The sequence below is a fragment of the Mesitornis unicolor genome, unplaced genomic scaffold, assembly GCF_000695765.1.
Source record: "Mesitornis unicolor isolate BGI_N332 unplaced genomic scaffold, ASM69576v1 scaffold50975, whole genome shotgun sequence".
Taxonomy (NCBI): domain Eukaryota; kingdom Metazoa; phylum Chordata; class Aves; order Mesitornithiformes; family Mesitornithidae; genus Mesitornis; species Mesitornis unicolor.
Genome location: NW_010184456.1, coordinates 2,465 through 14,914, shown reverse-complemented (window position 1 = coordinate 14,914; position 12,450 = coordinate 2,465). Strand labels below are relative to the sequence as shown.

Below are 12,450 nucleotides of genomic sequence, written 5' to 3'. Positions count from 1 at the left end.
AAAGAGAGGAAGAGAAAATGGAAAGAGGAGAGTGCTGACCACAGCCTCAGGGCTGCAGAGGAGAGGTGTGAACACAGAGCAAGTGTTGCTGGTGGGACAAACTCATCCGCCAATGTCTGGCAGTGATTTTAACACATGTAAGGTCACCAACAGCATCACTATATCATACAGGCAGTGCACTTTAAAGAAATTACTTCCCCTAAATGACCCTTTCCTAGGATTTTTTTGTTCTTTAACCTTCAGATGGGAAGACTGTTACCTGGGGCAGTAAACTTTTCACCTAACACATGCCACAACTGCTGACTTTTAAGGGATCGCACTGTAACACTACCCTGTGCAGCAATGGGTCAATTGCTGTGGATGAATCAGCTCCTCCTGAGTGGAATGGGTCTCTCAGGCATCTGCTTTTGCAGGATCGAGCCCAAAATTTATGTATTTCATCACTGTTTTAGATACCTGCAGTTCCCCAACTGCCACTTTTTAGGCTTCGGAAACACAGACAAGTCCTCATTCTTTCTCAGCTGTTAATTAAGCTTTCCACAACATTGTAAGCTTGGAAAACCAAAGCAATGGTATGGTTTGGTTTGGTTCAGTTCAGTCCAGTTTGGTGGGGAAGAGGGAAGGAATTGAGTGAACGAATTCTGTTTGTATTGATAAGAATCCTCCTACAACCATCACTGAGACTTTTGTGAGAGCTCCAGAGAGATTTACTGTTTCCATAGCTCTAATAACAAAAATTGATGCAGCTAAATATACCTTGTAAAGAAAAAAGTAAAGAAATTGGCTTCTGAGCAGAAAAGTCCCTGAGCATTGGGAATTTTGCAGGTAAGATATAGGAGATTTTTTGACCCTGGCATTCAAGGATTTCTGATATCAGTAAACACCTCAACATGAGGTAATTTGAGTGACAACTGCGTAATAACTGTGATATCAGAGAACTGAATGAGAATTCAAAGTCACTCTGAATAATTCACGCAAGGAGGTGTCCCCACGGACAAGCCCCACAACCGCGCAATGCTGGAGGAGGCAGCGTCTCCCTCAGTGCCACACAGTGGTCCATTTGCAAGAGAAGGAATTTGAGGGTGGGTAATTTGTATATATTTAAAAAAAAAAAACAAAGTAATTGCAGGTGCCTGGTTATTCTAGATTTCTAGGGAGGAAACTAGGGCCCCTTTGCAGTGCTCTTAGAGCTACCCTTTTTGGAGAAAAACAAGAACTGTTGTGCTGGGTCAGAAGAAGCATTATATGAGCCACTTCTGCTCCACATGGCAATGTCCAGTTGCAAGCCCTTGACATACTGGACCCTTCCTAGTACATACCAGTAAATTCATCATATCTCTGGAGCTCCAGAGCAGTCCTGCACCAGCAGAGCACAGAGCACATGGGATGTATGCGGCACACCTCGTCCTTCACATTACTGAGTGCTAAAAAGCCATGTCCCTCATGAAGGCAAAGGAGGTCTTGGCTGCAGCAAATATGAGTAACTCTATATAAGAAGTAAAATTTCATATTAAGGCCTTATTAGGCTTAAACCAGCACTGTAGTTCTCCTTGACTGTCTCATGTTCAGGCAGACTAACGTAACCTGGGCTGCCTAATTTCCTCACACAGGTCTTCCCTAAGCCTTCCTCTGGAGTTCATGTGAGGAGCTGCTGACCACATTGCAGAGGGATCCCCACAGTGCTGCTGTGCAGAGATTCAGAGAGAGAAATCCCTGCTCTGTCCCAGCAGGCACGGTCACAGCCAAGATGTCATCCCTGGCAGCTGAGGCCGGGTAGAGCAGCCAGCCCATATCCTCTGAGCAATTTGTCAAAAGGGACACCGAGATTTAACAGGGGAGAACTTCAGTTTGGAAACAATCAAGAGAGCAAAGACCTTTTGTCCTTGGAGGCTTGCTTTCTATTAAACGTCTTTGCACAGGGCAGAGAGACCCCATATTCTGGCAACTGGGACTTCTTTAAAAAGTCTCCCTCAGTGTCATATCTGGGAGGTTATGGAAGGTGATTGTAAGTGTTAGATGGAGTCACCTAGATAAGTACTGTCTGGGATGCAATGATCTGTACTTGAACGCACCACAGCAGTCAGCTAATTGTGGCTGTGCAGCCCTGGGACCTAAAATCAGCCTGCTAAGCACGGTGCTCTTCCAGCTCACCGAGCAGAAAAGAGGTCCCTGGGCTGTGCCAAAAGTTCACATGTACACAAAATCCATCCCCACAGAGCAGCACACACACGTGTGCAGGCCACCGCTGCTGCTCCAGCTAAGGAGATGCCGAGGCTGCTCTGTTAGTGGCAAAATACTCTGCACAACACATCATGTCCCCCAAAACCAAGGCTCCCAGGGGCAAAAATGTGAAGTCTGGTAAGAGCAGATGTTCCCAGTATCATACAGAGCAAATTGGCACCTCCCTGGTGCAGGCAGGAGGGAGGAGGAGGAGGAGGACCGGTTACTCAGTGCATCTCCTGGGCTGCGTCAGGACGGGTGCATCACACACTGGCACATGCCACACCACCGCATGCCTTAGCATGTGCTACCAGACTGGCTCCTGGCAGGGGTTCAGGAGAAGAAAAACCCCGGTAAAGTGCATCAGGCTACACCTTTCCTGTCGTTTGAGGCTTTGAATAATAAATACTTGCAAAAAAGCAACCCAGCAACTGCTCCGAGCGTGACCTCTGAGGCAGAGCTTTATTTAGTTTTATTTACCATGGCAGGCAAGCATGAGAGATCCTTCTGGCAGGCAGTCACCACACACCATCCCCGTTGACAGTCACCTGCCAGATAGATAATTTCTACAACATGCCTTCAGTCCATCCTCTTTTACCTCTCATTGCATGTTTCTTGGCTCAAGGCCACATGGGAAGTATTTGTAACCATTCTCAACTAACTATTTGTTTTTAAATTATCCATTTGTATCCCTTTTATGTTCTAACTGCTCTGGTGACATTAGCGAGCGATTGCACCGTCTCTGTTTTATGTCTACACACAGACATAAGTTATGCTGTGTGATTGGTTAATGTGCTGGAACTGCATGACAACCTCTGCCTTTCTGCCTGCTTCCATTTGAGAGCAATGCAAATCCTAATAGCAGCCCTCAGAGTTAAATACAGTTTGATAAATAATAATAGAAAAGTAACATTAGATTATTACTCTACATTACTTTGAAGGCAATTGCATCTGCCAGTTCACAATATATTTTTTCTCCTCAACAGCGGAGAAAAATCTGACAGGCTGAATTACAATTTCATTTCTGACTAGGAAAACATTGACAAGCTTTAAAGGATGGTTTTGAAGAGAAACCATGGACATCTAAAGATGCAAATTACAGTTGGATGAAGAAACCTCAAGGGTTCTTAGGTATGGGAGGTTATTGACTGGAGTACCATCTAGGCAAAATTTTTGCTATAAAGCCCCACACTGTATGTGCTTTTCCTGGCTATGACTCATCATCTAAATACAAATTCAATTCCAGTTTCAGGGATTTTATTATTAAACTTATTTTCTTGTTTCTACTGTGTTTATGTATGATTTTACATTTGCCTTAACTCTATTTTTTTGTCCCTGTTGGTGAATATAATTTATATGGTTGGTTTGACACACAGTACTTTTTTCCAAGGTTGAGTGAAACTTGGTGGTTTCAGCTTAAATGCATGGTGGGTTTGCTAGAGCCCAAAGTGATGTTGATGTTGCTCACCTGCCATTTTGCAGACAGTAGAAGAGGAACTTCTTCCACGTGTACTACTATGTCCATGTTATGGTGGTGCCAGGGCTCAGAGGTGTGCGGTTCACATGCTTCGGGTGCTGCCTGGATGATTCAAAAGAACTGTAACAGAAAACACAGGAGATTTTGACCAGCCTCAGGTCTGTAAGTACATTTTAAACCCACGAAGTTTGAGTGTGTTTGAAATGTACTCATATATTTCCTTCTTCACCATTGTGTCCTCATGACCCATTGAATCATCAAAGGCTCAGAGATGAAAGAAGGACTTATGGTTAGAAAATGCAAAGGACTTTCTGCTGAAGGGGAAACGGTTTGTTGTATCTTCTTTTTTTTAATCCCAGAACAAATAGCTTTGGTGGATAATTTTCTGCAAGGCTTTTCACTGTAATGAGTAGCTGAGCTTCCAGAAAGTTATTTTATAAATAAAGTAAATAAGCTCTCAATAAAAAAATCCACAGAAATCAATTGCAAAATCCCCATAGTGCTTCATGAGCTTTGAGTCACAGTCAGGGCAGAAAATTACCCAAACCACAAGCCTGCAGGGGATCAAAAAAGAATATGGTCCTTTCAGATAACTTTAGTGATGACTTTCTTCAGGCTGTTTTCTACATATGGTAACATAAGACCTGTTACCGTTACTATATTTAACTGAAGAAAAGACACCTCATATACCTCAACATCTTCTAGTGGCCTAAGTTGGCACTGACAGGTATAATTCACCTACAGTATAATTCAACTGAGCCAATGAAGTTGTACCAAAGAAGGATTTACTGAGCTGGCACAAGTGTTTAATCTTTATATTTGCTATAAGAGGTTTTTACCTTTTCAGAAATGGCAGTAATTTATTTTGGAGATGAATAAGTTTCCACCAGGTCAGAGTGAATCTGATGAAAAAGGACACCTGAGGACCGTTAAGCCTTTCTCTCCCACGAGATGTGTATGGAGGTGGAAATACCCACCCTGTAGAGGGTTCATTGGTTAAATATGAACTTCACATAAGAATGTATTATTTTCAACCTCAGAAATATTTACCAAAAAATCAGGGATCACGATCTACTGGACAAAAGGAAAACAGTCACAGCCCTAAAAGCTGGAGAAGACCGGGCCATACTCCTTGGACTGGCCATGATGGTGTGCTCTATCATGATGTACTTTCTCCTGGGAATTACCCTGCTGCGGTCTTACATGCAAAGGTAATGTCATGCTGGTTACCCTGATCTCACACTTTCTGCTCCAGCTGACTTCTCATGGCTTATTCCTTTGATTAAAGTTATATAATTTTTTCTTTGGTCAACATAGACCTGATTCTCCACTTCTTTACTCCAGTAGAAATTAGGCATAACCACATTGAAAGCGAGTTGAGTAATACCGACATAAGTGAGGGAAGAATTAGATCTCTGTTTGATGCAATCTTGATCCACAGGCTTTAGACTTGCCACAGTTTAACACCAGTATAATATCCATATCAGCTGGTCTGCAGTCTGCTGAACCCTGTAAGCCTCTCAGGGGCTGTTACTGCAAAGCCCAGTCAAACTCAGGAGAAAACAGCAAAAATATTTAGCAGCCTCAAGAAACAACATGCTTTCAAATTGAGAATGGAGAATTAATTTGGAAAAAAATTGAGCTGCTTTGCAGCATGTAGTTTTCCATGTAGGTTATTACTTTCATTTTAACAAGTGAAATCCTCCTGAAATATAGTAATTTGCTGAAAGTGAAAGACAATCTTTCATCATTAATGCACTGCACTTAATTTTTGAGGCCTTTTCTGGCTTCCTTCTCTGCCACGGAGCAGAAAGACTGGCCTGTGATTCATTAGCAGCATTTGAAATCAGCTTTCAAGCACCAGCCCTATTTAAAATCCAGCCCAGACTGTAATAAGACTGTCAACAATGTTTCTTCTGCCCTGATCAGTGGAGTTAGGAGAATGAAAAATGTGTAATTGGGGATCAAAACATTAGTCTGTCATGCCAAAAAACACCCTGAGACAGCAGCCAATACCTGGTATGTTTTGGGTTATCCACCGCAGACAGCTTCTTAAGCATTTACAGTAAGTGCCTACAGTTACCTGTATGAACATTCTCAATTATATTGGTGTACCTGCAGGAAAATATTCCTTCTTGACTCTGAAACTATAAGGAAAAAGTAGCGATGCCTGAGGATAATCTACTGATTTGCAGCATCTTATCTGAGTGATAAAGGTATTTGACCCTTTTTAAATCCAGGCAAAGTCTAGATTTTGAAAACAGAGATCAAGACCTGTTAAGTATCCAAGAGCATTTGCTTTTCCAAATTGCTCTCCAAGACCTTTTAGCAATATCAGGGTCAGTTGTGGAGGCTGCTAAAGTCAAAATTGCTCATGTAGGAAGAGATGATTTATATTACAAACTATGTAAATAAATGCCAGAAGATATCAAAACACCTACAAATTATCAAATATTCCATCTTCACAAGACTGTTGTAGGTAGGTGTTACTTCATTTTGCCCATGCATGAATAAAACAGCAGTCAGAAAGGTGAAAGTGAGGAGAAGACAACCCAGGAGTCTTTGCTGTCAATTCTCTTCAAGCAGCCAGATGTCCTTAGGGCTTATTCTCCTTTACAGACAACAATATCTCTCCAACAAAATACTGCCTAGGAGGGGAAAAAAAATCCCTTTACTTGATTTCCCCCTGGGAATCATAGCATTATTTAATATAAATGTAAAATGGAATATACAAGCAGAATTACTGCCAAAGTAAAAGATCAAGAGAATTAGGCAGAAATCTTTGATGCAGCTTAACGTGTAATTTTGTAGATTTGGCAAGGGGCAAGCAGACCCTCAGCCATTCTCAGCGAGAGGCAGGACAGCCACGCTGGGTGTGAGCTGAGGGGCTAAAGGGGAGCCCAGGAGTGAAACCTTTCTCCGAGCCCATGAAGTGCTTTTCACAGAGAAAACGGAGCAAACTGCCAGTAGAAAAAGCCTTTCCACAGGTGGAGCTGCACCTGGTACCACTTGAGTGTTACTTTTCTTCATGCATATGAGTATACACATCCTGGTAATGCAAAGTTGCCCTCCCAGCCTTCACTTTAAATTGACCTGGACTTTGTGGTTAACCATGGTGCCTTTGCCCACGGTGTCCTGTCACACAGCACTGTGTGCATTGTGCTCTTCCCAGGGCAGGCTGCTCAGTTTTCTCTGATATCTCAGCTGAATTCCTTTGGTTTCAAATGTACCTTTTCCAGACTAAAAGTTCCAGTTCCCTTTTCATTTATACAAAGACATAAGTGAATCAGGTATTATTGTGCCTAAAGCACAGACTTTGGGTACTGCAGAATAGTACATTGTCTGCAGTGTATGATGTGAGAAAGTCCAGCCTTTGCCGAAAGCTCTGCAATGTACACCATCTCCTACAACGTGCTCCCTAGTATACCCCTGATGGAAAGCCTGAACTGTGTTTAATACTTATTGCCCATTCTCGCCATGCTCTAACATGTCTTTTTTTCCTACTTAGTGTCTGGACAGAAGAGGCTCAGTGCTCACTTCTCAACGCATCCATCACAGAAACCTTCAACTGCTCATTCAGCTGCGGTCCAGACTGCTGGAAAATCTCTCAGTACCCCTGTCTCCAGGTGTATGTTAATCTCACCTCTTCTGGCCAGAAGCTTCTGCTCTACCACACCGAGGAAACAATGAAAATTAATTCAGAGGTAGGAACACATACAAAAATTTCTTCCTAAATGGGTTTCTGCAGGGTTGCTCACCTTGTTATACCCATTTTCTGCTTTATAGCAATATAAGGCTTCCGGCTCCTGCTTCCTTGGTAATACGGAGCAGAGAAAGCAGAAATCAGTGCACAAACTGAGCTCCCATCTCTGGAGGGGACAGTTTTCCACCTCCATCTCATGCAGGGAGCACAGCTCGTCCCAGGGGCCGGAGCCTCCCTCGTCATTTGCCAGTAATTTACAGACTCGGGCTGGTGCTGAGCACTTGTCACATCAATATTCTCGTGGAGCTGTAGACAAGTCACTTCCCACCCAGGTACAGGTCTGCATGATAGCAAACACTCCTAGTCATGTGCACAGAGTACCTGCAGCAGTGAGAATAGAAATGGTCTTATTGCTGCAGGACCAGGCAAGGCAAGAGATGAGAGCCCCACATTTAACAGCAGACATGTCTCCGTCTTGGTCTCTGGTGACAAACTCTGCGCCCTGAGCATCCTCGCTGAGGTCAGCTGTGCCACAGGGTTAACTGCACAGTGCTTACCCCCGCAGATGGTGCAAAGATGCTGTAAGTTTACTTGAGCAGAGACTGCCAAGATAAAAGCAACAGCATAAAAATGAAAGACTTGGCTTTGGGACATGCATAAGCTAAGGAGTCATCCCATCTTTCTTGCCCAACATCCCTGAATCCAGACATTGAACCAAAAGAATTATTTTTAACAAATCTGCAGAAGAATTCCTCTTTCTGCTTGAGCAGGTCCAAAATCCAGCATAACTCTACCCAGGTGGGATGGAGACAACCCCCGTCTGGGGGCTATAATGAACGCAGTGGATGCACAGAAGGCATCTCCTCACCGCCCACAGCCACAGCTCTGCAGCTGACACAGTGTGGGCATCCCACCCAGACAAGCAACCGCCTCTTCACAGGTGACTGTCTGCTCCCTCTGTGTAGCAGGGCAGGATCAGAATCAGAAATGTCCCCCTCCACCTTTCTTTCTTCATATCTACAGTGCCTGGGCACCTAAGACTGCAAGCTGCAGTGAGCCAAGACACAGCTAAGTCATTATACTTACAAGTGCCAGATTTGCAGTAACTACTTAGTTATCCAAGGTCACTGAACCCCAAACTATGGGTGCTTGGCAAGGCACAGTTCTTAAAAGCAGAGCCCCAGTTCAGGCTGCTGACAATGTAACCTATTGTGTTTCTATTTATGGCAGCAGTTCAGTAGACCAAATTACTTCTGCATATTAAGATGAAGCGATATTCAAATTAGTCAAAGCACAGTGTGGTTGCACTGGGCCAGTTATTCTGCTGGATAATTAGCTCCTGTGGCTGAGAGATTAAGTCATCTGGATCTGAAGTGTGAAAGGAAGTAGGGTGCCCTCCAGTTTGGCATCAGTGCAGAAAGGAAGCATTTGCCATTTGTGAAGCCTGCAGCAGGGCAGACCCCAGTTTCTGCTGGGGCAGAAGCAAAATCCAGTGACAATCATTTCACAATTTGATCAAAATAGGTCAGATTGGTCTCTGTGCTCCACTGGATTCAAATAAATCAAGAGATTCAGCATAAATCTTCACAATCTGTTATTGATGATTTTTGCTTGCTGAAATGGACTTTGAAATTCTCCCAGATGCTGCCTCCTCTTAATTTAATGTAGGCGCAGTTAATACTTCTCCTGCCCAAGGTTGTTTTACAGGTTAAGCTCTTATCTCAGGAGGATTCCTAGGTTTTCCTGGCATGCTGCTGGCTATGTGACCTGAATCCAAACACAGTTTTGAATGGAAGTTTGCAATGTCTGTAAAATACCTGGCTCCTCATGCCTGGTGGGGCTCAGCAGAGTCTCCAAGCTCAGAGCAGCACAGCCCATCTCAGCTCCCAGGACAGGTGCTGGAGAGCAGCCCCATGCAGCAGGAGGAGCAGCCCTGAGCACGGCTGGTCTTGTGATGCTTCAGCTGCGTCCTAGCTGTCTCTCTCCATCCACCTACTCAGGTCTGCATTTCGTATCTTTCTTCTTGCCGAATAAACAAAACACAACCCCATCCCCGGCTCACTGAGTCCTGACATTACTGGGGACATTGCAGAGCACAGAGCTTACCCTCTGAGGCCGACACCAGTGACCTTTGAAAGGTCAGCATGCCCCCACCAACCTCTCTGCCTCGCTGAGCACTGCCATGCACACAGAGCAGCATCTGGAGCCTGTCTCTCTCCTCTCCCTGCCACCTAACACAGACAGAACAAAATGCACTTTGATTTTAAATAATGATTAATCTAGGAGACTTGCTGTCTAACCTAGCTACTGTCCCACAAGGTGTGGGAAGGAGTAGGCGCAATTTATATTGAGATCAACAGTTCTCTGCTGCCAGTCTCCGGTGGGAATCAGAGGGAAGTAAATGGATATCAGTAAAGCTGCTTAAGTCTTTCCCAGAAAAGCACATGGGATTTTTCATGGCTTTTCATTGCTTTCACTGTGCATACTTTATCTCTAGCCTTTAAGACAAGCCCAGCCCCTCATCAATACCACAGCCATGGTGGCTGCAAAGTTTTCACAGCTGCACTTCCCTTTCTCAGCTGTCAGAGGCTGGGGCAGTGTCTGGGAGAGGCAATTGGTCGTTGTCCCCTTGCACCCGGATCACAGAACCAGGCTGTCACCCTGAGGAAGGGCTGTGGCAATTAAAGCAGTTCCAGAGGCCCCATTTTGCTCTCTACGATATCATTTTGATTCCGTTTTGCTCTCTACTATATAATTTTGATTCCTTTTGTGTCATTGGAGCTATTGCTGATTTATACCCATGCTCCATAAGTGAGATAACAAGCAGGCTTTAATCACCAGAATCACTGTTATGCCAGCTGTAACTGCCTGCAACTCAGAAATGATGGGGGTTCTTATGGTTTCCCACTGAAGGTTCGGGTATTTATAACCCAGGGCAGACTTGGCCCAGGTCCCAGCAGACCCATTTCTGGGCCTGGGCTGGAGAATTCATTCTGCAAGAATCAGTATCAGGCCAACACAGACACAAAGCTCCTCCTTCAGCCCAACCTGTTTGAACTTTCCAAAAGAGGTACAAATTGACATCCTGACCACTTTCTCACCAAGATTGCCACAGCACATCTTATCAAACTTTCCAGTCCCAGCTTCCAAGCATTTTCAGTAGCATTTTCAGAGTAACATCATTGATTTAAATGAAACTGCCCTCAACTTGCCCAGAGGTGTTGTGTGATCTCCATCCTTGAAGATATTCATAACTTGATGGGACAAGTCCCTGAGCAGCTCTGCACCCAGCAGGGCATTGGACTGGACATGTGCAGAGTTAGTTCATACAGGCTACCTATCCAGTACTTTAAATTAGGAAGTAGAGCTGGAAACGTAGTAGCAAGTTCTTTCTGTATCTGTCTAGCATGGATACCAGTCCTTCTTGTGATCAGATGGCAAGTAACACAAGAACCACTTTTCTCACCTTGTGTGACAGAATCCTCCCTTGAGGTAGAGCCAGACATTGTTTACTCTCAGATTTGCAGATTTCCAAGTGTTTGACAATGCAGAGGTGGAATAAAAGAGCATAGATTTAGTAGTCTACATTCACAGGTACAGTGTAACAATTGTGGATATAAAATACCCTGCCAGGCATTGGAGAAAACTAAATGAAGATCAAACAAAATAAAATTTCGAAATATCCCATTATCCGTGTCTACCGACTTGCTTGCCAATGACCTGTGCAGCACAGCAGACATTGGCACAGCAGAGCCATCTCTGTGTTATCCCTGAGATCTCACTGGGAAAGCTGAGGAGTGGAAGGAGGTCAGGAGCACCCCACAACCACAACTTTATCCACACAGAAAGTCCCTGTGCTGAGGAGCTCCTCAGAGCTGAGGCCAAGCTGCCTCCAGGAGCTCAGGAGAACTGGGATGAGGCACACAGCGTATGGAGTAAAGGGCACCCATGTCTTGGAGAACGTATAGAAGACCATAGCCTGGAGAGAGGTGGTTTCAGCACAAGAAGCCTAGTTGAGAGGCAAAGTAAATCAACCTCCCTGGCACAACTGCAGTTCACAACTTCTTGGTCCCAAACTCTTATGGGCAGCCCAACCAGCCTGACACAGCTGGTGGCTCTGTGCCATCAGGTGTAGGAGGCAAGACCTCAAGTTCTGCTTCAGCTCAGGTCTCCTTTGAAAACACTTGAAAATATTTGGACTTGCAGGAGGCCAGACCTCCCACATTACACTCTTGGGACATTTCTACAGACTGTGAGTTCAGGAATCTGTCACCATTTGAGATTTTATGTGCTTGCTGAGTTCTGTCAAGGGGGGAGGGCTGGACTTCGGCAAGAGTGGCCACAGGACAGTAACAGCTGCAGCTTCAAGAAACAAAATTGTATAGCACCAAACCTGCAAGAAAAAAAAAACCTCTGAGATGGAAATACTGCTATTACAATAGTGATGGCACATAATTTAGTCAAAGAAAATTAGGTACGCTTCACTGAGAAATTTCCCCTACTTGTAAGATTACGATCTATTAAAGAGTCATAGGAACTAGAGGAGGGCTTGTGGCTTTGGGCATTTAAGACAAAGCTAGACAGAATGCTTGAGAATATCCTAGAGGGAGCAGACCTGCACCAGTAGGAAGATGGATGAGATATTACTGCTCTGATATTTTCCATCCTTAATTTCTAGAACTCTATGAAATATTCATAATGGCAGTGCTGCCATGCTCTAAACTTAATGCTCCAGTCTGCTAACACCAGACAATCTTTCTGCTATGCTTCAAATCATATTCTGTGCTAATAAACTTGCCAATGAATCAATCAAATCCTGTTATGAGGTTAATCCTTTGATCATTATTAGGACTAAAGATTTGTCACAGTACATTTCAAAAAAGTCACAGCATATTAATGAAAAAGAACTGAGGGACATTTATAAAGTATATACATTAAAACAATAATAATCAAAAGTCATGGGTCACATTATTTTAATCAAAACATCTTTCCTTTGCAAAACTCACGTTCTCTCATTCAATTATCTAGAACTACTTTAGGTGCTTACCTG

General features: G+C 43.9%; 1 protein-coding gene across 2 annotated transcripts in view; it reads left to right on the top strand.

Moving 5' to 3' along the window:
• The window catches only part of KCNMB2 (potassium large conductance calcium-activated channel, subfamily M, beta member 2), a 16,603-nt gene that overhangs the window by 1,880 nt on the left and 2,273 nt on the right, over window positions 1–12,450 (top strand). The window contains exons 2-3 of one of the 2 annotated variants that reach the window (XM_010184463.1): window positions 4,759–4,908; window positions 7,206–7,401. In XM_010184463.1, the coding sequence (XP_010182765.1) occupies window positions 4,759–4,908; window positions 7,206–7,401 (346 nt within the window). Of the gene's footprint in view, window positions 1–4,737; window positions 4,909–7,205; window positions 7,402–12,450 lie in introns of both variants that reach the window. The other variant, XM_010184462.1, reaches the window with a different exon arrangement.